The following is a 26,376-nucleotide window of genomic DNA, read 5'->3' as shown; positions in this document are numbered from 1 at the left end:
ACTTCACAATGTTTGATGCAATCAACTTAACAGAAATTACAGAAACTTATCTTGGAAAAAAATATTCTTCTTTAACAGGGAAGAAGTGTTCCTCAGTAGTTTCTGCTGCCGGATTAATATAAATAAACAGAAAAACAAGCCAAGATGATCGCAATGGACAGAAGCTGAAAGTAATCAAATCAATATTCTATAAGATTTGTGCTTTGAATATCTGAATTGGTGCCTCCAAGAGGGTTTTACGAGGAACCCATCCAAGATAGGATCACATTGAACCCCGCACTACTTGGTAATAAACTCCGGACACGTGAATCCTCCCGTTTCATGTACTCCATGCAATTACAGAGCTTTCGGCCCATGGAATGTAATTATAGTTGTGTTTGAGCGATTAATGCATAAAATTTACTTTTACATGTGATATTTTACTACCAACCAATAACAAAAATAATTGTAAATCCCATCAAGTCAAGTGAACTTGATCCACCCCTCTTTCACTATGACTGATGATGTGCCTGTATGTTGACTGGTTCAATGAACTCAACACGTCTAACCATAGATCAAAGTAGAGATCAAGAAGACAACTAGTAAGATTGAAAATGGTGATATAATGGCCATTTTAGGCCTTTTCATCACAGCATATTTGACCTCACACCAACCACACAGGTATGGATTTTGGCATAGCATGGAAGATCAGAAAAATCTCATTTGCTGCTCTGCAGAACTAAAAAACAAACTCAACCAGGACTGAAGGGAAATGTGGGAGACTTTTCCAGTATTTGTATACATTGTACCCACACAACCATATAGCTAAAAAATGTAGCCTACTGGTAGCCAACTCGTTACATTTGCACAAGGCGCGGTCAGAAAATTAAGCATCACTCTGTCGTCGTTGCTGAAGATGAACAAATCGATCGTCAGGATGCAAGTGACAGGAAATTCCAGAGCTCCTAAACTGGGAAGAAAAATAAATTCCGTCTCGATCAAACATTATCCATCTCAAAAGCTTAAGTACAATAATTATGAAAATATGAAGATATAACAAAATATAATGCGTAGAAGGGTAAACAAAAATTTTAAATCAAAATTTGATTTCAAGTTTAACATTTATAATATGAGACAGGTAAAGACGACACAGTGAAACTTGCTGCACCAGTGACCAGATTATGTATGTTTTGGTATAAAAGATGCTCAAGAATTTTGTACCTGCTTATCTACATCAAAAGAATGAAGCTAAAATGAGTTGAATCTTCTGCAATGCATAAAAACCGTAAAGTTTTAAATAAAGAGAGTGATGACAAGAGTGCAATTGGCTTCTAATGCCTATTATCACCTAGTATTGGATCATACATGATACAACATCCACACAGGTCATATATTTTCTAGTACTATTGACTGTCCACCGCGCATTGGCAAGATCAAGACCAAGACAGAGACCAACACCTTCAAAAGATTATACTGTTTAGACATGGCACTGTCAGTGTCCGAGCTGAGTGTAATTGACAGATTTCAGACATATACTGATGCCGGAAAGAGAGACGGAGTTGACATGATCACCACTCAAAGGCAAAAATACTCCCATATCATATAACCTAGTGACTGAGTCCAATTTTTTCAAATTACCATAACCAATCAATTAATCAATCATACAAGTGGAAGCACTAACCACCGTACAGAGAAATTAAAAGCAATTGTAGGAGATCTACTTTTTACATGTAAACCATTGGACATGAAGTAGCAAGGTAAAAAAAACATTGTGCTTAACAGCGACCAACTTCTCTCAATCCACTATATGAACAAGTATATAAAACAAAACCCTAACATACAACCCTAAACAAGTAATTATACCTAGATGATTCAACCGTCAATTGTTCATCGAGCTATAAAAGGTAAACAACTCCACTGCACAAGGCTTCTACAGTGGATTAGGTCGGGGACAAACAGGATGCACGCAGAACTTACCCCCATATAGTATATGGTGAGGCTGTTTCCAAGAATTGAACATGTGACCTTTACGTTGCATCGCTGCAACTCTACCACTAGGCTACATGATCCATTGTAATTGTTCATCGAGGCTAATCGAGCATTAAGCAAAAATGTTTTGTTAGACTTGGAATACGAAGCTCATGTTTCGGACTTTGGCACAACTAATCTTCTCAAGACGGACTCATCTAATTGGTCTAAACTAGCTGGTAGACATGGATACACTGCGCCTGGTAATATGTATCCTTGTTATATAGTTTCGGAGTGTTAGAACTAGCAATTATCAGAGGCAATCATCTAGGTGACATCATGTCCAATGCGTCATCTTCATCTGCTACTTTCCAAGTCAAACTTGAGGATTTGTTAGGACCAGTGCCTTGCACCTCCTCGGCAGAAGGTTCTTGACAAATTGAACCTCATCATGAAATTGGTCATTTGATGCTTATATGTCAATCAGAAAGTAGGCCAACCATTCTACTTGTTTCTCACGTATTATCTGACTGAAGTTTAATTTCATGTCATATATTGCTTGTATCGTTGCTGAAGTGCTATGTACAAGTACGTAAAATACAACTACTTACAAGAATTTGCCAATCAGAAAGGATTAGGTGACAAGAAAGGTCTTCACTAAAACTTCCAAAAGTCGTCACTGATAAAGTGATAATTTGATACCTGAAGAGCAGTTCCTTCACTGTCCTGATCTCCCGTGTTCACAAAACCTTACGTGCAATGAACTACTCCGACCATATCCTCTTGATCAATATTATTTCGACATATGGTCCATCATTAGCATCAACATTAGACAGCTCTAAAGTTTATCTAAACTTTCTCCATGAAATCCCCATGTTTTATAAATTTCCACAATTCTCTTCTTGAAGGAGTGGATTCTCACTTCATGTTGCTGCCTGTAGGCCAAGTTCCTACATTTGTTACAAGGACAACCAATTCTATCATTGACTCTAGCTCGAAGGCCTCGAACAAATGCATATTCTAGGATATATCAACTCCCCTTATCTAGTCACTACTTGCTATATCATTAACCTCCATCCAACTCTTTTCTAACATCTTTCTCTACATAATTTTCAAAACAACTATATGATGAGAATTGAATGAAAGTACATGTGATAGAGATGTAGTTTATATTTAAAGAGTATTATATAAATGAAGTTTCAAAGGGTGTAAAATATAGAAAATCGAATAAACAAGTTGTTGACACAAGTTGAGAGGTAATTTGTTGGTAACAATATTGGAAACCATATTTGTCAAGCCATTTTCAATGCCACATATGAGTTGAAATCAAGTTTTAAGTTCCTACATCCACGAAGCAGAATCAATCATATTTTTCAGGAGCAAGTGATACAGACATAGAAATGCACAAAACCAAAATAGAAGATTACAAAAAAAAAAAATGCAACAACAATCTCACTCAATGAATATCACTAGAGCTATACCAAAGAATATCAATATAGCCATACCGTATCGTGCCAATCAAGCTACTTTCATACTCATCATAGTAAACAATTATTTACCTCAAATTCATAGAATCATAATAGGATTTTTTCCATGAATTGAACTCAAGCTCATCAAGACAATGTTAAAAAGGTAGGGGATGACGACTTTTGCTAAGCATGTATCTACATAATTTGCAAAAAAAAGAGAGTGGAAGTTGATATGGACCTTGCAAGAGAGAAAACCGTACTGGAATGGCTCCTAGAGAATTCTATCACAAGGTAAGCAAATGTTGGCAGATCCTTCAGAAGTGCTGCTCTGCATTCTCAGCTGGTTCAAGCATATCACTTTGGAACTACTTACAGTTGGCTGCAAAACCAAGAAATCAAACCATTACTTAGACACAATCTCCGAAAGAAAATGCAGATTAGTGTCATAAAATACAATCTTCAATTAACTACAGCACAATTACCACTAATACAATTAACTTTTTTTTTGGTCGTTGAAGAGAGATGTTTTCCATTGTCAAAGGTAAAGAAGACATGAATATTCATTTCTTTAATATGTGCTTTCTAAATCTACAACTATGCCGCCAGCACACAAATAATGTATGTGGCCCTTCTTTTTTTCTACACAAACTTTTAAGTCATTTTTGGATTATGCTTCAAAAGATTTAAAGGATGTTACCTACTGCTGTTGATTGGCCGCAATAAAATTAACAGAATTTCAGAAAATGTAGGCCGTTTTGATGGGCAATTGTTCCAGCATTTGGTCATCAAAGTTTTCAGGATTTGTGGGCAATCCTTTGGGATCTCAGGTCTAAGGCCACAAGCAGCTATCCCAACCGCTGCCTGCACAGGTGAATATGCAGCATAAGCTGCCTCACCAGTCATCATCTCCCAAACGACCATCCCAAAACTATATGCATTACTCATCCATGTCTCTGTAACACTTTCTGGATCACCTGCAATAATCTCCGGAGCTAGCCAACGGTAACCATCTGTTTCATACTCCATTGCCTCCCCAAAACTCTTGCAAGCAGTGACTATACCCATGTCCCCCAAGCAAGCATTGCCATGCCTATCCAAAAGAATTCTCTGGGTGTTGAGGTCTCTATATGCAACGCCGTGGTCATTCATAAACCTCATTGCTTCTGCAACATCAGCAGCAATCCTTATTATCTCCTTAGTCTGAAGCTTCTTGCTCTTCAGCATCAAGTCGTTGAGAGATCCACCTTCCATCAGCTTCGTGACCACACACAATCCATGATTTTCATCGATGCAGATCCCATGAAACTGTAAAATGTTCTTATGCCCACAAGTCATCAACTCCAAAAGATCCTTCCGAAGTTCAAACTCATACAAATTTCCCTTCTCGCATCCTTTGAGCTTCTCAATTCCAACCCTTTTGCCCTTGTAAACTCCCTTAAAAGAATAAGGACCAACCTGATCAGCAAACTCAAGACCATCAGAGTTCAAAATCCATTTCCGAATCTCATCTCCACCTGATTGAATTGTTTGCCATTCATTGACCGATACAAGAAACGATGAAGTGGGCAATGGCATCTCAAGCTGAATATTCACATTCGGATTCTCAATCCCATTCCTGTAAATTTGTTCACCAAGATCATCCTCAATCTCCCCAAATTCTCTCCCTTTAGTGTTCTCTTCTTGGCACCCACAAAGCCCAAAAGGGAGCTTCATAGAGTTAGTCTTGGGCCTTTTTATGGCAGATTTAAGTGCATTTTCAATCCGTGCCTTAAATAATTTATCTTGCCCAGCTTGAACAAGAAGACTAACAATCCCAAGAGTAAACCCTTTTTTTTCAAAGATCTGAATCTTCTTGCAGCAAATGGAAGCACTATCTAAGGCACCAGACATGGCTGACCATGAAACGGAAGAGTTAGAAGCAAATGTGAGCTTGAACACACACCCCTGTACCTCATCATCGGACACTTCTTGTATCATTATTGCTGGATTATCCTCTTCCGCAGCTTGCTCTATCAATTTTATGTGAAGAAACACATCTTTCATTTCAAATCCAGCCTGGGCATAACTGAGAGGCAAAGAATCGTAATGCTTCTTAACATTCGACACCAGCTTCTCCGGTAACTGACTACCCGGATACAACTGCGTCAGGTTCCGTACAACACTGCCCCAAACAACCTTCCTACACCTCTCCATCTTGACTCCACCCTGTGATTGAGACGGATCACGCGCCGAATCGAGATTCAACGAGTTCTTCAGGGACGCAATAGCCTCGGAGACATTCCGACTCAACCGCTGAAGCCTCTTCTGCATCGCCGAGGACGGCTGCGGGTCCTTGTTGGCACACGAGCTCTGTAGTGCTGCTCCTTCAGACCCTTCAGACCGGTCGTGGCTGCGCATAAGGACCTGCTCGACCATATCCTCGTCGGTACTGGTGCGGCTCGACCAGCACTCGAGAGCTGCAGCCATGGCTGGGACAACAGTTTTTGGAATCTTTGAGTTGGAAAGGCCGAGTTGGGGTTAATGTGAATGTGGAGGGAGGGAGGAGTATCGCTGTCTTGGAGATTTATGAGGAGGACCACGTTTTGGGTCTGACAAGAGACGTGAAAGCATCAGGTTTTGTCCATGGACAAGCATCAGCAACAAAATTCAAAAGGAAGGAATTTCAATGGAAATCGAACTGTAAATTCAGACGGGAACATATATCACCATACATTGATTACTTTCCACGAAAAAAATATTACCCAGAAGCTAAAAATGGCACCTTGACAATGGAAAGGCTAGAAATCGCATCGTCGATCTGTTCCTTGTCTGTTTCTTGTCGAAGAACTCACAACAATATTTAATGAAAACCCACCAACAAAGGTTAATGATTTTTACTACCAACAAAGAGCAAAGAAGAAAACAATTGTGTAGTGGTTTGTAGGTGAAATTTAATCGTTTTCACTTTGGACTTTGGAGAGGTGAATATATGAAATGACTCCTTCAATCATTTTGTCGTTCCCTTTTTTTTTTTTTTTTTGCTTTTACACAATAGAAAACATAGATAAAAGGGGTACATGAGTTAAAAGGGGTCTCGAGGATGAGCCAGAGACAACCTCTCCAAAGTGTTTGAAAATCTCTTTAGCAACAAATAAAATGCATGGTTTAGAATCATTTGCCTGTAGCGGGAAGGTTTCCTTTTATATGAGTTGGGAGAGTCATAATTTTGATACGAATATCTCTTATCCTTGATCTTAGACAAATTTATACGCAGATGAATCTCATCTTGATTCCCTTCCTAAATGAAGTTGATCTTCTTTAGGAATCTGGACTTCTACGGGTTTCCAAGGATAATGTTCGGTCATTAATTATCGAAGGGACATCTTGATCTTACCAGGATGCTCTCTTCTTGGTTGTTATGTCTTATATGGGCATACGTCTTTCCCTCAGCTCTCCCTTGTCGATGGTCGAGAAGGTTTCTCATATTTATGCATCACGTGTCAAGATTTCAGTGCCAATTAATTTTGCATCATGAATATTTGAAGTTTAAAAAAAATAACTCACGAGGAGGAAGAGTTGAATAAGTGGCATCCATCCCCTTTTCTATCACATTTATATATTACTTACTTAGATATAGCTTCTTCTACAAGGTTTTTCAATTAATTGAGTTTAGGTATGTCTTGAACCCAAGATCTTATCATCAAACTATCTATTTGAACACTACAGTGGAAGGTATTGAATCAAGAATATACAATAACCATTTTTTATGGATGCTTTATTCTGTCTCCAGTTATGAAATGTCAAGTCGACACAAGAGAGCTTGCAATACGAAGAGCTTTGCTTGGAGAAATAGAAGAAACATCTATCACACGTGCAAAATCCGAAAACATTCCTTAAGACTCCGATATCATGTATGATAACGTGCAAATCTTGCTCGTTTTGCTAACGTATCAAGATGGTCTAACTAGGCTCTTTAGAAGCTGCTGCTACTTCTTTACAAGGTGAACAAACTTAAGCTAAGAAGTCCTCCGAGGTGTGTTACTCTAAAAAGACGCTCTGATACAAGTCAGAATGTGAGGAAACAAAAGATTGAGACCTCGTAGTTTGGGGCTCTTAACTATGTATTAAAGGAAGTGAATTGTGTGTTTAGTTAACTTGGTGGAAGTGCCTTTTTATAGTGGTTGAATAAGTTCTACTGCATTGTGGGGTGTAATCCTTGTTTCAAGAATCCTTTAGCTTTACTGGGAAACAACATCTCTTGGTCATCGAATTGGAGAATGATTTCTTCTAGAAAGTTGTATTCCTTTTTTAGACTCTATGTGACTTTCCTGGTTTTATACAAGATAACACTGCTGAATATTCTGAGGTACATGATTTGAGATATGTAGATGTTACCGAGGTATGACAATGAAGTACTCTTTTCTCGGGTATGACAGAGATAACCTTCATGGACAATATATCGAGGTGCGATTTCATGGAATCCAACTGTGCCCGAGGTCTTCCTTCGGATAAGTTCGATGTCCTTCTTGACCTCCACATGTCCATTGTTGAGTAGAGGATGTTTTGGTATTATGAATGTGCGGCATCAATTATCCTACAAGTTCAAACTTATAAAAGGCATGCACCATTATCTATTATTGTAACAATCCCTCGTATCTTCCACTTAGGAGGTGATTGATACAATCCCAATGATATGTTTCCGTCTTAGTTCTTAACAAAAAGACGCTTGTAGAGATTAATATTACTGCCTGTTTGGCACAGTAGAAGTGGCAGCGGATCCGCTTCCGCCTTCCGCTGTGCCAAACAGCACAGCGGAGCGGATCCGCTGGTTCCTGGCCAGCGGATCCGCTTGTACTGCAGCTTTTTGGCGTGGGTCCCACGTCAAAAAGCTGCAGTTTTTTTTTAATTTTTTATTATTTAATGATTTAAATATAAGTATATTTTAATAAAAAGTATAAATTAATTAAAAATACAATAAATGTAACAAAATTTATTTGATTAATTAAAAAATAAAATAAATGTAAGTTTAATTAATTTGATTAATTAAAAAATACTTAAAATTAATTTTAAATATTTAATTTAATTTGATTAATTAAATTAATACTTAAAATTAATTTTAATAAGAATTATATTTATTAGATTAATTTTCATAAAAAAATAAAAATTAATATTATAATACTTTATTTCAATAATTTTTCCGCTAGCGTCAGTTTTTAGTTCACCAAACACCTCACAGCATATTTCACAGCTTAAAGCTCAGCATATTTTTCACAACATTTCCGCTAGCATTGAAAATCAAGATTTCCGTTGTACCAAACGGAGAGTTATTGTGTGCGTTTGACGTAGCGGATCCGCCTTCTTCCGTAGCACCAAACACATAAGATCCGTTGGTAAATAGAAACTTCTCAGCAGTGAATCTGCTGCTCTATTGTTTTTACATCTCTTTTTTTAAAATGGTAACGTGGGCCCCACTGTTTATATATAAATTTATTTATAATAATAAATTTCCCCAATTAAATAATTGTAACGTGGGTCCCACTTTATTAATATTGTATTATTTTATTAATAATTCATTTTAGACAACATTATTAATATTTTATTGATAAATTATTTATAATGTACACTTAAAATTAATTTTAATAATAAATTAAAAATAACAATATTTTAGATAATATTTTAATTCAATAATTTTTCTACTAGCGTCGAACACAACTTTAAACTTAGTTTTTTTTTTTCTCCCCACAATTTTTATGTTAGCATTGAAAATTAATGTCACCGCTCTACCAAACGGACCAAATAACTTTCATTTGCCCTCGTTAACATAATCGAGTAGCTCTACCACTTAATTTTTTTTTTCTTTTTTCTATATGCAATCAGGGGAAGGGTTGAAGGGGTAGTTGAACCCATGATCTCTTTAGGTCAATTCCAAAACTAACTCTTGGTTAACATTGATTAATTCTTATCACTTACTTAATTGCTTATAATAATCGACCAAATTTGTCAAATGACATGATTGTGTTTAGTAAGTAATTATTAGCTGAAGAAAGTTACAAACTAAAATGTTATTTTAACATAGACATGAGCCACTAGTTGAGTCTGAATTTAATCACAAAACTCGAATATAGAAAACATGCAAAAATAAAAGAGAGATGATACACAAACTTCACAGAGTTAATAATAAGGATTGTTCATACTTCTTTTTTTTTTTTTTTGGTAATTGAGGACGGCATTATCATAAATTCACACTTAAAACAATCAATTATATTGTCCGCTTTAGGGTTCCGGTTTCGTGGATATATCGAATTATCTTCACAGGTTTGTTCCTCATAGACCCAGCAAATGGGTTAAACTCAACTCACTAGACCCATAAAAAGGCCTAGTTGAATATTAAGGGTGGACCTTACCAACATATACCTATTGGGTGGGACTTACCCAACCGATGTGAGATATATGTGGTCTTAATAGACACCATACATCCGATGTGAGTTTAAATTCAAACCATCTAGTTCGCGAGCATAGAAGTTTCCCACCTGACTACAGAGTAAGTTGCACTAAAGCCCTATGCATAACCACAAAGATATCATTCCCAGTGAAAATCGAACTCAATATCCTCTGAAACCTGAATATGGAAGCTGATCCTATGTATACACAATTACAAGGCTATGAACTTGGCCAATAAGTAAAAGTCTTTGAGAAAACTTGGACTGATACTGATATGTCGGGGGTGTGATCTTGAAAGGTGCCAGTCAATATCTATGGGGACTAGAAGTTGATGTTTATACGCCAAATGGTCAATTTTATGGGACCTGGAAGGGCTATGAACTTGGTCAGGGTCTGTCCCAGAATGCTCATGGAGATTGATTATGGAGAAGGTGACAACTTGTCCGACTCTGGATAGAATAGGTAAGAGCCTAGTTTTTGTGAGATTTTACATTTTCAGACTCTTATGGTCTGATTTTGCTCTCCAGTTGAAGAGGGTGCAGGACAAGTTGCTGCCTGTAGCAGGGTATGAGAAAGTAAATATGAAAATGGTGATGAAGCTGACAGTAAAAAGTTGAGATATGGTGATCACCAACTTCCTTGACCTTCCTGCTCTGAGCGGGCATCAACCCCGTACACGTACACGGTCTTACGACTTTGCAGAGACTTGTGTTTTTGGTAAACAGTCGCCCCGATGACTTAATTAGATATGCAAAAAGAAAGAAGTAAAATTGACTCTTATTTTCATTGAGAAAAAACTATCAGAATTTATTGTCAAAAACCTGTTTATCAGAATGAATCATTCATTCGGAAGAACATTTTACACCAAATCTTATGTCTCTATGCACAACAAAGTAGCCCTGAATCCCTAAGATGACCAATTCTTGGATCTTTAGTCCTGGGACCTTCCGAATGGGCAACGACGCGAATTTCTTTAGATTGAAAAAGAAAATATAACTTAGCAATCCTTTATGATTAGAAAGAAACCAGAACTGGGAAGAAATGATTTATCATGTTGAACTCCTGAAAAAAAATGGTGTTTCCTTTCCTGAGCTTGCTGCGACTTTTTCTTCGGAGTAACAGATTGCAAGCAGCAGTTGGAATTTATAGGTAACTTTTGGTAGCTGCCTCTTCCAGATCTTTGAAATCCCACGCATCGTCAGCCGAATATTCCCCTGTAAAAGGAGCAAAACAGAAACACTTGACAATAAACATCAACTCTCATTGTAAACTTCACACAGCCAGGACTTCTGGTAAACTTGAATAAACATGCAATTGATAAGCTTTCATCTGTTTCCCCGCTTTCAAAGGGGTGACAAGCAAGATCAATTTCCTCTTAGCTCTTAAAGCTTCTATTCTCCACATCACTGAGGACTGAGAAATAACTTCCAAGAAGTTTCCTAAATCTTAGTTTTCTCCTATTTTATATCACATGAAGGGATCAAATTTTTGCTTGGTTAAACCCAATTAAAGAATTATCATGTGACTAGCAAATCAGTCAAGTCTAGTTGCCAATTCTAGGGCACTTCTATGAAAAATCAAGATTAACAAACAAGGTGGACCATTAAAGCAACCTTCCATCCGCAATGACATGTTTTGCGCTATTAATGTAACCAAATAGCAGAATATATATACATACATATATATACACACATTCCTTAATCTCAAAAGCAATGATGTGTCAAGATTATCTAAGAATTTAAGCAACTACTACAGTGTTTTTTTTTTTTCCAGTCAAAATCTTTTCAAGTATAAGAACTTTTTGTAGGAAAGAGTACAAAAAGAGAGACTTACCAATTGAATCTCTTCGAAGTGCAGTTAGATGAGCACAACTGCAAGGGAAAAGGAAGGAAGAATACCAGATCAAAGAACAAGAAGCCCTATATATAGTACTTTATGTAATACTAATCATCCCAATTTCCCAGAGTTTGAAAGATAAAATCTAATTCTCCTACTTTTGCTTCTTTTTCTTTCCAAAAGAAATGTAGGTTGATGAGAACAGGACATGTTAGAATTTTGTGTTATATCCAAATTTCAAAATAGCAAGGCTTCCATAAAAGCTCACTAAAGGCACAAAAACTTCAAAATATGATAAACCAGAAACAAGAACATATGACAGATGGAATTGTGAATCGACCGCAAATACTTCTACAATAGAAAATTCAACAGCTTAGTGCAAGCTACTAGATATCATATATGCTTTCCCAAAATCGTCATTATTAAAGGGAAGTATTTGTCAATCTTTGCAATAATAAGTTCAATACAAGGAATTTTCTCCTTTTGAAATCGAAGTTTTTCTGTATAGATTATTCTGCTATGACAATCCCCCTGATTCTAGACGACAAAAACAACTAGTTATGCCAATATATCAGTGAGCAGTTAACACCGAGATAAGAAAGACCATAATTCACTTAAGGTACCTGCCAAGTGCCTTTCCAAAATCTGCACACAGTGACCGAATGTATGTTCCCTTAGAGGAGGTCACCCGAAAAATCAAATTTTGTCTGCAAACAACAGCACCAGTTCAGTTCAGGTTCAACATGTTCTACATTCCATTAATGACAAGTGAACTTTATCTCTCTTGGATTGTTTTAAAAAGGATCCCTTTTGACTTACCATCAACAGTACTCTCGAGCATAGGGAACTACAAATAAGTTAATAGAAGCAAAACTAAGAATGCTGTGGTCATATTATCAACATAACAAAGCATGATCCAACCACGATTTTCATGGACCAAAGATAGTGTGGCATTCATTTGTGGAATAACAAAAACAATCCTCTTCTTCCTTGATGGGCTTGAACTTCTATCATCTTACCATGGGTTAATTTAAACCAGGGAAGATGATCAATTTATTTTATCTTTAACCTAAATCATGATTATCCTTTATTTCTCAGTATTAAAATGTGTAGTCTCCATTAGTACCAAGAAGGTAGTGCAGAACCAGGAAAGGAACCATTTGTACATGTTACAATCTTAACCAAAGCCTTAGCAAGTAATCATCGCACTCTTAACTGGTCCATTTAAATGCGTCTTGATTTTTTTATTATAATATAACGGCATAACAAGTCCCTAGCTCCATACAACACTACCTTTCGCAAACCAGCAAAATAGATTTTCAGTCAGACTAATGAACAATAGGATCAATATCAATTATTATTCACAGGGCTATTACGAGAGGTTCAGTGCTCCCCAATCATGCGCAATATAAAGCATTTTTGGCACTAGGTCATTGGACTCTGCAATACTTAAGGACAACATAAAACAGGACAAAATGCTTTCCAAATACACCACAAAAGCTCATAAAATTGAAAAAAAAAATTGCTTTTGATTGCTCGTGTTAGATGCACGTCATATTAAGCAGATATTGCGCAAACCTGTCTTCTAAACTACGTTCAATGTCAAACTGGAAAATGGATATCCGTCTAGGAGACAGCTCAATGCTTTCTCCTCTTCTTGCTTTCTCGTACATCTTTTCACCTCCAACCTATCAAATGGCAGTGGAATTTTGTAAACAAACAACACTACAACTTCTTTAGACTGGCTGAATTTATCGCCACACTTCAATCATAATGCACAGAAAGAATATTTCAACAATTCCGAATAAACCCAAGTAGACAGAGGAAAACTACAAGAACTAACATCCAAAAACGCCTTGTAAGCATGAGATGCTAGGAAGAGAAAAGGGAGATCAATATAGACACAGATCGAAGTAATAAAGAAAGATGTGGCTAGGATCAGTGGAGAGTGTAGATTAGACTGGATTGAATGGGGAAGAGAATCCACATAATAGATCCATTGCACTAGGGATTAATGTAGCTGAACCAAGCATTAGGATTAAGGTTTTGATGATGCTTTGTAGTTCTCAAGCAAAACATGTATAAGAATGAAGACTTGTCCGGATTAGTGTATCTCTTTCACTTTTCAGCAGCAGAATTCTTACTTTGATGGCAGAGAACATTGGAGGAACTTGCCAAATTTCCCCACAAAAGGATGCAGCAGCTTTCTTTATGTCCTGATCTTTGATGTGCTCCCAAGGCTCACGTTGAATAACCTAAAAAAGGAGAGTGGTCAATGAGTAAAAAATTGGATACTAGACGAACACATATATAGCTTAAATATATCAATTTGAAATGAAGTTCTACAAGCAAACAATGCAACCTGTATTATAAACAAGTACTGAACAAGAATATGGGTTATCGCTTTCCATTTATCATGATTTCCTTTCTCAGCGGCACACATGCATATATCTCATCACCATATACCTCTGCAGACTGCAAGTGTGTTGAATTTTTTTCACAATCTTGGATATGTTTCAAGCACTTAAATCAAAGTTCACATTGTCTTAAGCGATTAAACATGTTTTAGATTCAATTGACTTCACTTGGAGGCATGGAGCTTCTTATTAAGCTGAAAACCCTCCTGATCATGTTCAATTGAAGGAGGTAAACAGCATCCCATCTATCTCCTAGATGGCTACTGATCATTCAACATCAAGATGAAAAAGTTTAAAAGGAAGAAGGACCATGTGTGTATTATTTTCAAAAGGCAAAATATTAAACAGGGACAGATATCTAATTATATATAACACATGCCTTGTTTACAAAGCTTCGGAAAAAGTGCACAATGTCGCATTAGATATGGTTAATTGTTAAATATTCGGAAATAGAAAGTTAGAAACACACTGGTGAATCAGCATCCCAAGTCGAGGTAGCCTCCCCCAAACGAAAAACTCCACTGTACCCTTTAATCATACCTTGGTATCTGCAACAATATAGTCAAATGCCTTTGAGAGGTCTATAATAATATTCAAGTAGACCAGAAAATTTTCAACTAATGATTTTTCATAAAACCACACTGCAGAACGGTTCATATATAGATCTAACCTTTCAACCAACTTGGTGGCTTTACCAACACAAACAATCAATAAACCAGTTGCCATGGGATCAAGAGTTCCCGCATGCCCCACCTGCCACAAAGAAATAAAAAACAAAAGAAAGGGCACGTGTTAAGATGAAAATTCATAAATAATAGCAATGTGGATGCAACTGCAAACAAGCACCTTTTTCACATTGACTATGCGACGCAGCTTTCCACAAACTGTGAATGAAGTCCATCCTGTCATGCAACATCCTGTTATTGTCTTCTAGAAATACAAAGATGATAATTAATCACGCTATGTCTTGCTGTTAGCTTCTGAGAAAACATTAACAGCAAGAATCTGAAGAGAATTTATTTCACATACATCCTTTTGAACAAGAAAAAATAACAGAGAGGAGTCTCTGGGATCCATAATACATAAATCGGAAAGCATATAGAACAATCATCTCTTCAAGCAACATGCATATATGAACCTCGCACTTCCTATTACCCTATCCTTTTCTCAATTAGCCAAAATTGTTGCAGACAGACTGTCCAAACTAACAGGGTACCTTCAAAGTGAAGTTCCTGATTTTTATAAAGCATGAACTTTGATAAAGAGACACTAGAATGTTTATAGCTAGATGAGCCACAATAATCCCCGTTTTTAACAGTTAGGAAGCTTTAAAATGCCATTTGATGCAGATGCAGTTCATGAATGTTAAAGATAGGCTAACATGAGTATTCTTCCCCCATCTAAAATTGTTATCTATCTCCCCCTATTTTATTTGTGGCAACTAATGTTGAATTGACAACCTACAAATACAATTCAGTTTTGGGAGGGCAGTCATTGGTCAGCTGGCTGTGTCTCATACTAACCCTGAATGGCCACACCCTTAGGTGCCAACTTCAAGTCTAATTCGGTTAATTATTCCGCGACCCATCAATAGCCAAGCTCCATTCTTTGGCTTCGTAATTGTGGAAATAACCCAAGGTTATAGTTATATATTGTTTCAACCAATACCATATACAGAACCAAAATATTAACAGGAAACCAAAAAATAACACACATATTAAAAAAATTCGCATACAGAGCCTGATGGACGCGTTGCCTCACCTTTAGGTTTGTTCACCAATACCACTGTCCCATTGGGTCCATCCCATTTCGGAGGAAGCTCACCACTCCTAGTCACAAGATATGGCTCTCCATCCCCAACTTCACTATTTTTATTCGGAACTTTCTTCAAACACTTGAAGAACTCCTCCACCTTCTTCTCTGTGATATCTCTATTGGACTCCTTAACCGAATTCAACACGTCCTCACCCTTCTCCTTCTCCTCAAAAAACACCAACCTTTTATCATCAGCACTCTTGTCTTTCACTTCTCCGCTTTTGTCACCAACACTTTTCTTCTTCTTTACGTTCCCCTTATCCTTCATACTTCCACCTGAGTTTGATTGTCCTGGCTCAATAAATGCCTTGTCAAGACATTGATCTGGATAATACTTCTTCTCCAACTGATAAACCATCTTGTAATGCTTATCTTGCTCCCATGGATACGCAAATGTGTCATGGAAATACAACTCCTCCTCTCTCTTATGCAATCTATCAAATTGCACCACTTCAGGCTTCAATTCCACAAAACTATCCTCGTTCTTGTCATCGTCAGAATCCGACCCGTAAATTCTCTTCCTTCTCTTGTTATAATATTTCCTCTTGGACTTGTCCATATCAGCATCCAATTTCCTATCAACCCATGTGTCAAGATTGAGTTCCGAACTAGTCTCCTGAGGCAAATCGGGCTCGGGAGAACTTTCAGTTTCCGGTTTACTGCGTCTGCGGCGATTCGGGGCAAGTGAGGACTGAGTCGGACGGTGGATTATCATGTCGTATTGAAGTGGGTATCTGGTGGAGGTAGTGGAAAATGGGGATACAGAAAAGATCACTTTTTTGAGAGGCTTGCGCCTTGAGAAAGGGATTAAGGAAGAGAGCGCTGTTCCTGCAACTGTTCTTCTAGAGGCCATGAATTGTGGGCAAAATAAGAATAGAGACAGCGATTTCGCCATTGATGGGGTTTTTTTTAGGCTTAAACTCCCACAGACAAAATTGATTTTGTTGAAAAACACCCCTGGGTTTAATTTAGAGGTGTCAAAGTGTCAATGGCGGCAGAGTCTACTATAAATTTATAATGAAATTAAATTCTCTTAAATGGGTGTTTATGGCTTTATGCAACTATAATGAAATTAGGGTTCCATTAAACATAATTGCCAAAGGGAAAGTCAACCTTGTTTGGGAAGGAGGGAGCGGAGCCCGCGTTTCGTCTCTCTCGAAATTTCAAATCCCAAACAAGATTGAATAGTAAACCTTTCAATTGTCTGGCTCTAAATTTTCCCGTTGGTGTGGTTTGCTTCCATGGACTCAACCTCATCAGCGGCGCCGGTTCTGGGAGCGGACGATGAGTGGGAGCTCTGCAATGATGACGGCTTCATATACAAGCGCAAGAAGCGACTGCGGGTCGATGACCCGGAGCCCGTCTCAACGGCACCGGATCCGGAGTTAGAGAGGAGAAGCAGAAGAGAGCGTAAAAGGAGGACTCTTTTGAGACTCAAGAGGGAGTACCAGAGTGAGATCGACCACTGGGAGAATTTGTCGAACACCTTGCATGTGATGCAGGATAAGACGCAACATCAAATTAATTTGCAGCAAGAACAGCTAGAGAAGGATGATACGCCGTCGCTTTCGAATTCCCCTCCCAGAGAAGTTCAAGGGGGCAAGGATAGTGGGGGTTCTTTAGTCGATGAGCTCCTTTTGCAGGTGACACATCTTCTTCCCCAATTCGGTGACCTTTTCTGTTTTTCTTTTGTGTACTGATTCTTGAATGCTCTGAATTAACTTAATCATGTCACTTCAAATTCCAAGAATTACAATCTCGAAGTGGAGGGGAGTGATACGGACCCAAATGATCTCCCTAGGGTTTGAAGATGGAAGAAGATTAAAATTTGAATGAATTTCTAGTTATTTTTGATGGGTTTTTTCAGTTCAAACTAGCGGCACGAACTAAATGCATGCTGTTCAATTGGAGGGTAGTTATATGCATGAGCTTCTATATATAAGCTCTCTATTTTGGCTGATCTTGAGTTTTGAATTGCAGATAGAGGCACAGGAAGCAATAATCCATGATGTTTCAAATCTATGTGATGTAGCGGAAGCTATGTGTAATGCCCAAGAGGAACGATTAAAGCAGCAGTATTTCGATCTTCCAATATGGGCTTCGCCTGAAGAGCTCATGGCATCACTTTGTGATGAGTAAGTTTCTTCTGAAGGATCTATACTCTTAGGCCTTAGCAATTAACAGGAAAACGTGAAGCTTGGTTTTCCACCGGCATTGTTTGAATCTTACTGTAGTTTGATGTTAATGCTTGAAGCAGTAGTGGTGCAATTTTACTATGTAGAATACCCCGTCTAAATTATCGCTGTGGTTTCACTGTTTGTTTCTTAACTTCCTGTTTATGTAATTGAGTAGGAATTGTGTCATGGAATAAACCATGAGATGGATTAAGTGGATATGGGGAGTGTTTTGGAGCTAAGAAATGTTTGTTTGAACTATAGCTGTGTACATTTTCTTGATTTGTCATGTTTAGGATCGACTTGTGATGCTTTCAGAGTATTTTCTGTTGTTCAATGGATAGTGTTAGCAGAATACGTTGAGCATTGTAAAAATTATTGGAAGGTCGATTTCGTGGAGTTTGAAGAAGATCGTTTATCAAAGTTGATGCATCCCGTTAGAGGCTAATCATGTTTTTCCTTTCCTTTTTTATATTGTTCGCTACTTCGTTTTCAGTCTAGGATATTGAATTTTTTTTCCCTGGTATGAGATTGACTACTGAGCTGGATGCTGTGCATTTTGCAGTTCCATAATTTCGTCTGAGCTTAGACTCCCAAATCTGGATTTGGTACCGGGTTTTCTTTCTTGCGTTGATATAGTTATGTACTCGTATTTTACAATCAGATGTAATGTTGGTCCAGTTAAACTGACTTTTACCATCTGAAATAGAGTCTTCAACTTTTATTATGTTGAACCGTTGACGTTGCAGCAAAGCCCCCTGATGCATACGGTTGAAGGCTTGAAGCTAACAACCATTAAGAATGTTGGACTCTGCCTCCAACTATTTGGGTTGAATCTTTCAACTCAATATTGATACAGCAGTCTGCGTTAATGGTTCGATATCAGCTGCAGTTCCCAGAGTTTGCAGAGGCTGCAAAAAGAATATAGTTGCACCAAGCTCAAGATCGATTTCAAGTTTCTACAACTAGCCTTCTAATAGCGGAAGCCGTCACAGCTTCTCTTGCGGTTGAGCTAGCAGGTATCATTCACTCACTTTTGGTAGCAAATCCTCCGCACGGTGGGATCTTCAACCAGACTGGTGCTTCAGAGGATTGATCTTAGACTGTCAGTAAAACTTAATAATTAGGTTAATTAGTTAATGCAATTTTGGTCACAGAAAGATAATTAGGTTGCGGTCTTTGTAAGCTCTTACACCAAATTTTCATTAGGACGATGTTGACGTGGCATAGATGGCATTGACATAGATTTTGTTAGTATTATTTATGCTTATTGACGTGGATGGCACGTGGAATAATTATAGAGCTCAAAATTTTGCACAATTACTTAGTTGAATTTTTTTTGTAAAAGTAAAAGAGTTGTAACTTTTATCACTTGTTATCGTGCAACAAAAGATAAATACTTAAGAAAGTATTACCTTTGTATCCAGACACGTGGCCATTTGGGAAGCTATTTGGTCAAATGGTTCCAGAATCCAAACGTTGATTTGGAAGTAGCATTCAAACCAACATTTTGGTAGCATTTTCAAATTGTTCATTTTAGTAGTATGTGGTTATTTTTACCATTAAGGATGCGTTTGATAGATAATTTTGACATAATTATGTACTTGGTATTCTCTTCAATTAAAAAAAAACCACTATTGATATAACAATTTCGTGTATTGCACGGGGGTCACCCCTAATTAAATTTAAAAATATTATACTCCTAAATTCCTAGCAAAATTGGCCTTCACCATGTTGGGCTACCCATGCTTGTGAAGCCCGGCCCACTTCATTATCATGTATTAAAATCACTCATATTTCATCTCTGGTGCATTCTTATAAATTGAAAATGATAAAGATCACCTCAAATTGGTATCCCATTGATCTCAATTGTAGCAAATTAGCATCCCATTTATCTCAATTGTTAAGGTTGTGTTTGATATCACTTCCAAAAATTTTGAAAACAAAAATAAAAACATAAAAACATAAAACATAAAATGAAAATATAAAATTAAAACTTGTTTGGTTGAACACTTAAAACTGAAAGCATAATAAAAATGAAAAAAAAAAGTGTGTTTATGCTTTTATTTTCATAATAATGGAATATATCCACACCACTATATTTTTCATAACTGCATCGTTTGTCGTGTCTATTGCAACGTAATTCACCATTGAAAACATCAGCAGAAAGAAAAAAAGATAAGAAATAAAACAATAACCCAAAGTATATTTGATCATTGTCTTCATATCTCTATACAATTTACAATCTGAAAGCTTAAAAAAAATTCAATCTATAATAAGTGTAACTAGTTCTGTTTCCAAAACTTTTAAAAACCTTTTTTTTGTTTTCAAAAATTTTGAAATTTTCGTTTTCATAAAAAGCAAAACAGAAAATACAAATAAACAATATTTTTTGTTTTTATTTTCTATTTTTTTAAAACTAAAACAAAAAACAAAAGTGATACCAAACAGATCCTAAATGAATGAATTCACGGACTCCACATATTTTACATAATACACATGAAATCCAACCCAACAACTAGAAAACTTAGATACCAATTTTTGGGATGTTATCATAACAGCTTTATAAATTACAGGGTGTTAAATAAAATATATAATGGTTGGACCAAAGTCGCGCACTAACAATGTGATGGTCATTGTCGTCAATATTTATGATCCACGCGTCATTGTTGTATAAATATCTTCCACATAAGCAACAAAACTTTGACTACCTCTTTCACGGCCGAAGCCAAATTCCTTAAAAGATAACTGATAGGCCATGTCGGCACTATTTGCATCCAACATATCGTCTCCACTGGTGTATATCTATGGACATTTATACACTCTCCTCACGATTTTATTTCAGAAAATTATCTCGTCTCTTTCACTCAAACCAATCACCAACTAAAATACCTTATCACTTCTTAGTGGTCTAAGAAGTGAATGAGTTGGGAGCGTGAATCTTCAACCAAAGTCATGATGTGTGGTTCTATATTATTGACATTCAACGTATCGTCTCCACTGGTGTATCTCTATGGACATTTAGACCCTTTCCTCACGATTTTATTTCGGAAAATTATCTCATCTCCGCCACTCGAATCAATCACCAACTAAAATACATGATCACTTCTTAGTGGTCTAAGAAGTGTACGAGTTGCCCCCACTTAAACCAATCACCAACTAAAATACATGATCACTTCTTAGTGGTCTAAGAAGTATACGAGTTGGGAGCCAAAAGATGTGAATTTTCAACCAAAGTCATGATGTGTGGTTCTATGTTATTGACATTGACACAAGATAGAGTCAACAGTGAACCCAAATGGGATCTGTTTGGTTCAGGTGATAATCACCTTCTGTCAAGAGTCGAAGGACTCAGAGCTGCAATCGATATTCCAAACACAGCCTCAACCAAACCCAATTGTTGGAAAATGAAGAGAGGCTTAGAGGGAGAATCTAAATAAATTTCCTAATGGGTTTTTATTTAACAATGTGTTTTGAATGGCTAGTCGAGTAACCTTCCTTTAAATCTTTTACCAGGAAACCTCAGAGGACCGAGAAGAGACCAAGACTCCCTAAGGCCACCAACGAGAGGTGACTCGATTAGCAATTGATTAAGTTACGCATATGTGTGAACAAGGTTCGATTCCAACCACAAACATATTTCAATGTGCTGTTTAGGGGAAAAAAATCCTTGAGCTCAAGATACACAGAAGCTGTCTAGTGTGTAATAACAAATCAAAAACTGTGGAAGAAATCAAAATAAGAAAGATTCCTCCTACAGCAGATGTCCTTCATAGATGCAAAATTGAGTCTATTGTATGCCAAAACTGAACCAGTCATCAATTGAGACAGCAAACAAAGAAAAGGGAATAGAGTAATAGACGATAAATCAGCATTGGAATGACTGTTATTAGGAGCAAAGCAAAAGGAAAAGAAGCATCTGAACAAAAATTCCCACCATAGAAACCTGGGATAAATCAGTTCTAATCTCATGAAGGGGATCGAAACATGAGCATTCTACAAACAAAAGTGCTATTGGACCTCAAATAAGATCCCTGAATGGATAAATCTAGATTATACCTCCATGTAAACAGAATGTACATAATTTTCCCCCCAAAATCAAGGACCCATCAAGCTCTTCCGGTGTCTAAAGAATGATCGAGATTTGTCAGATAAGTTATACCTCTATCGTTTCTATCAACCATGCCACGCCATGGCCATCAGTATTCAAACAGAGCCCATAGCAAAATCTGCATCTTCAAGCTTATTATTTCAAAGAGAATCAGCCACTTCCCCTTTTGCAATTACCAGGCAATAGATACTTGTACTTCTCTGCGTTATTCAATAAAAATGAAGGGAGATGCACAGCGGAATAGGAACGAGGGATCGGTCCCATCTTTGCAATTATTTCCTGGAATGTGTATTCCTCAGGAATCATATCAAACAGATCAGCCCCTTTGCAAATTATGTCCTGAATCCTAGAGGGTTTCAAAAAATGAGAGAACCTCACCCGGTCATAATGGCTGTATGCTTTCATTTTAAATATGAACTCACTGATATGGCGAAAGCAAAAGCTACAATGCCACCCTGAATCGGACAAGAGGACATCTGCCTGACGATAATGTGCATATCTGGTCTTTCCCCTCTGATATCTGTGAACCGAAGCTCTCCAACTTTCGTTATCTACGTAATACTCAAAAGAGTACAAGTAGTCCCTCAACTGAAGATGAAGAATGGGAGGGATGTCGTCGCACCACCTCAAGAGGTTAATTGTGTGGGCAGAAGGAATCTCATCAACATCAGACATTATCAACAAGTCATCATCCTCTATTCCTGCTATTCTAAGAAGCTGATCTAGTACTACTCTCTGATATGCCTCTTCGATAAATGGGTTTTCTCCTTTCTTAAATCTACCCCCAATCGTCCCATAAGTTAGCCGCGGCTCTATGAATTTGAATTTATCACGGTTCAGCGAGAAGAGCAATGGTTTGGGCAAGCCAGTAAATGTCGAGTTCGACTCAAGAAGCACGAACTGAGTTATGAAAGGATACAATTCCTTCCAACGAAGGGTAAGAATGTCTACTTCATTACTGAACAACACTGCATCAAAGACTCTTCTCGGTGATTCGCGAATTCCCCACCCATGAAGTCTGCATAAAGTCTCCATCGACACATTCTCATGATAATAGTGAGGGATTTCCTGAAAGGGTTTAGGAGGAGATTCCCATAAAGGCCTCAGAAAATAGGAGATTTTCTGGCCATGTAAATACCCTACAAAAAGACACAATGGAACCACCACAAACAAAAATATGTAAGTCTTGAAATCCAATCCTCTCAAGATGCACCGCAATCTGGACATGCCTGATGCTACACGGGACGCCTGCTTCAAATTGAAAACAAAGAGTGCATAAGATACCCACTATAAGTAAGAAAACATACCAAAAAAAGGTTCTCACTTCACCCAAAAATAAAACATATTTCTACAGAAAAAGGACACATAAAACCAATTATGGCTAGTCTAGAACATTAACCACAACAAAAGGGACGTAAATGTAGAATGAAACAGACAATTCAGATGTCCAAAAGCGCCTAATAGCTTGTTCATCATGTTGAATTAAACTTCATTAAGAGATTGTGATAGTGAACCCCACAAGTAAATTTTAAACCATTGAAAAGAAGCAATACCAGAAATCCCCTTTACTCTTACTACCAACAGGAATAAGAAAGTAAACAATCACTTATAAAAGAACATAGAAATGAAAACAAACTACTTTCACGTTTTCTTGTATTACATTTTCATTCAGGAAACAAAAATCACCCAGAGAAACAAAAAAGGCAAGAGAATCACGATACCAACATTAAGGAGCCCCAATCAGAAAATGAAAATTTTGAAAATTCTGAACATATCTCCTCTCAAAATTCAAAGAAAAAAAAAGGGTTTTCCAGAGCATTTTTACCAGGAAAAAGTTGCCTATCTCAGAGAAAAATTTATTAAAAATTGAAAACTAACATAATCCATTAAACCCCCAAAACTTGAACAGACTCCCAGAAGCAACAAAATCATTTAAGTAGAAATTGAAGAAGAAGAAGAAGAAAAATACCTGGCCACAAACTTCCTCGCAGATATCATCAGTCTTCTTGGAATTATAATACTCATCAGACATGATTAACACTAAATTGAATTATCTATGCTAAATTTCCGCTTTCCCTTACAAACCCACAAAAATTCAGATCCTCCTCGAACCAGATCAACAAAAACCAGAGGCCAAAATCCCCTCCCGAAAATTTTGGAAAATAATAATTTTTTTTTTTAAAAACCAAACCCCCCAAACAGAACCGACGATCTCTCAATGCCCAATCCCTTTCTCCCTCTCTTCCTCTCTCTCTCTCTCAATCTGTCTGCGTGTGTCTCTCTGTATATCCCCTGCCTCGCTGTCTCTGTAACGTCAATAATAGCCGTTTGGTGGTTTTTTCGCTCTTTCACCAGATAACCTCCATTCTCTACTATATATATACTGGATTCGAAGGATATGAGAGAGAGTATATACATATACATATACATATACACACTCCCCCCAGCTATACATACACACATCAATATTATTTTTTGTTTAAAATCTTAAAAAAGGAAAATAATATTAAATAATATTCCCAAAATATCCTTATCCTCCCTAGAAATTCCCTTATTTCCTCGTAAACACACTCCCTAACATAAAACCCATCAATTATAATGTCTTCGAGTGTGTTTTTTCCCTTCTTTTTTTTTTCTTATTCAATTTTAATCTGACAGCTGTTAGTGATTGTAAGATAATTCCTATGCTGCCACGTGTACATTGTTGTTTACGGAAGATTACATGTTTATCTGACAAAAGGCAAATTTACTTAAATAATGTCGAGCATTTCACTCGCGAAAGGAAAGAGAGAAGGGTATTTCGGTCATTTGAGTGTTTGTCACGCGGCGTTTTGACCAGGTCAAGACAGTTAACGTTCGTACCAGTTTGGTTCTGTTCCGGCTGTTGCAACATAAGACCAGTCATTCTTCTTGATTCCCTTGTTTTCTGATTATTATTATATATTTTTCTCTTTTGCAAGATTAGTCAAAGGGTCAAATTATTTTTCGAGACCCAAAAAAAAAACAATAAAGTCCAATCTTTTCTCGGGTGGGTTGAATTGGTAAGAAAATCTTCTTAACATAAGCCTTTTTATTAAATCATATTGAGAAATATAGGGGAATGAGGCATTGGTTGAGATGGTAAGGGACTATGATTGTGCATCCCAAAATCACCGGTTCTAGACTTGATCACGTCCAAAATCGGAATGGTTCTTTGACAACTCGGTCTTTCGATAGTTTGGTTCTGCTGAAGTATCTGTGGTCGAGTTAAAGATTAAGAGACGGTTGTTCTGTCCTAACACAAGAGAAAACATGAGTTTTAGGGTTTTCGAGGTGTAACTCACGAAGATGCTTCAACGCTCAAGTCACCTTGGTAAATAACAGTGTTATGGAGATTGCTCGATACTCAAATGTCAAAACTCTCTCTTTAGTCAGTAGACAAAAACTGAGAATGTGGGAGAGATTTACTTGTGCAGAGGTCCTCTTTTGTATGAGTCTACAATAACTTATTACTATGATTGTATGAGAGATTTCTGGGGGTGAATCCCTTTTTTATTTCTTTCATATTCAGTGATAAGTATTACTCGGTATCCCGAGGTGTTTTGTTCATCCGAGACTACCTAACTGATGCCTGCTAGGCCGACTGAGGAGACATGCGTCTCGGTCAACCGAGATATTTCAAGCTCGGTCGTGTTTCTCATTCATTCTCTCTTTGAAGTTGTGGATAACACATGTCAACATCTTATTGGAGAGATAATTTTAATATCACCAAGACCCAGTCCTCACCCCCCCTGCCCATTTATTAAGTGTCTTAATTACTCATATATTAAAAAAGAGAGAGAGGGAGTATGTACAGGCGTTGTGCTTATATTGATTATAGTTTGCCCTACTAGTGTAATTAGCAAATGGCAAATGGCAAATGGCAAATGGCAAATGGACAGACGACCTACAGGTGGACTTAATATTCTCGTGTTAATTGAACGCGGACTACTATATACTATTTTCTATATACCATTTTCTTGTATGATGAGACCAATTCATGAAATTGAAATTTAGGAAGTTTTAGTGAATAGTAATGTCAACATGTGTCTCGGTCAACCGAGATATGTCAAGCTCGATCGTGTTTCTCATTCATTCTCTCTTTGAAGTTGTGGATGACACGTGCCAACATCTTATTGGAGAGATAATTTTGATATCACCAAGACCCA

The 26,376-nt window shown here is 37.3% G+C and overlaps 4 protein-coding genes across 11 annotated transcripts; 1 reads left to right on the top strand and 3 right to left on the bottom strand.

Moving 5' to 3' along the window:
• Positions 1 to 687: 687 nt before the first annotated feature.
• Positions 688 to 6,347, bottom strand: LOC120001056 (probable LIM domain-containing serine/threonine-protein kinase DDB_G0287001). Of its 8 annotated transcripts, none has more exons than XM_038849282.1 (4): positions 6,158 to 6,343; positions 4,114 to 6,004; positions 3,655 to 3,795; positions 688 to 949 (listed from the first exon to the last, which is right to left on the bottom strand). In XM_038849282.1, exons 2-3 carry the CDS (start codon positions 5,880 to 5,882, stop codon positions 3,786 to 3,788), a joined length of 1,779 nt encoding a protein of 592 aa, XP_038705210.1. In that variant the 5' UTR covers positions 5,883 to 6,004; positions 6,158 to 6,343; the 3' UTR covers positions 688 to 949; positions 3,655 to 3,785. The 8 variants fall into 8 exon arrangements, with proteins under 8 accessions (XP_038705210.1, XP_038705212.1, XP_038705217.1 ...); XM_038849284.1 differs by having other exon boundaries at positions 6,178 to 6,343; XM_038849289.1 differs by having other exon boundaries at positions 4,391 to 6,347.
• A 4,250-nt stretch (positions 6,348 to 10,597) lies between these two features.
• On the bottom strand, positions 10,598 to 16,822 carry LOC120000472. The gene is made up of 9 exons (XM_038848563.1): positions 15,851 to 16,822; positions 14,936 to 14,991; positions 14,760 to 14,842; positions 14,559 to 14,637; positions 13,817 to 13,927; positions 13,251 to 13,360; positions 12,296 to 12,379; positions 11,670 to 11,707; positions 10,598 to 11,050 (listed from the first exon to the last, which is right to left on the bottom strand). Exons 1-9 carry the CDS (start codon positions 16,797 to 16,799, stop codon positions 10,980 to 10,982), a joined length of 1,581 nt encoding a protein of 526 aa, XP_038704491.1. The 5' UTR covers positions 16,800 to 16,822; the 3' UTR covers positions 10,598 to 10,979.
• Positions 16,823 to 17,120: 298 nt separating this feature from the next.
• Positions 17,121 to 18,435, top strand: LOC120000473. The gene is made up of 2 exons (XM_038848564.1): positions 17,121 to 17,547; positions 17,885 to 18,435. Exons 1-2 carry the CDS (start codon positions 17,146 to 17,148, stop codon positions 18,041 to 18,043), a joined length of 561 nt encoding a protein of 186 aa, XP_038704492.1. The 5' UTR covers positions 17,121 to 17,145; the 3' UTR covers positions 18,044 to 18,435.
• Positions 18,436 to 21,932: 3,497 nt separating this feature from the next.
• LOC119999512 lies at positions 21,933 to 24,619 on the bottom strand. Its single transcript, XM_038847124.1, has 2 exons — positions 24,159 to 24,619; positions 21,933 to 23,437 (listed from the first exon to the last, which is right to left on the bottom strand). The coding sequence occupies exons 1-2, from the start codon at positions 24,219 to 24,221 to the stop codon at positions 22,340 to 22,342; spliced, it is 1,161 nt and encodes a 386-aa protein (XP_038703052.1). The 5' UTR covers positions 24,222 to 24,619; the 3' UTR covers positions 21,933 to 22,339.
• Positions 24,620 to 26,376: the final 1,757 nt, after the last annotated feature.

The sequence above is a fragment of the Tripterygium wilfordii genome, chromosome 6 (assembly GCF_013401445.1).
Source record: "Tripterygium wilfordii isolate XIE 37 chromosome 6, ASM1340144v1, whole genome shotgun sequence".
NCBI classification, from domain to species: Eukaryota; Viridiplantae; Streptophyta; class Magnoliopsida; order Celastrales; family Celastraceae; genus Tripterygium; species Tripterygium wilfordii.
This window is presented reverse-complemented; position numbering and strand designations above follow the sequence as displayed.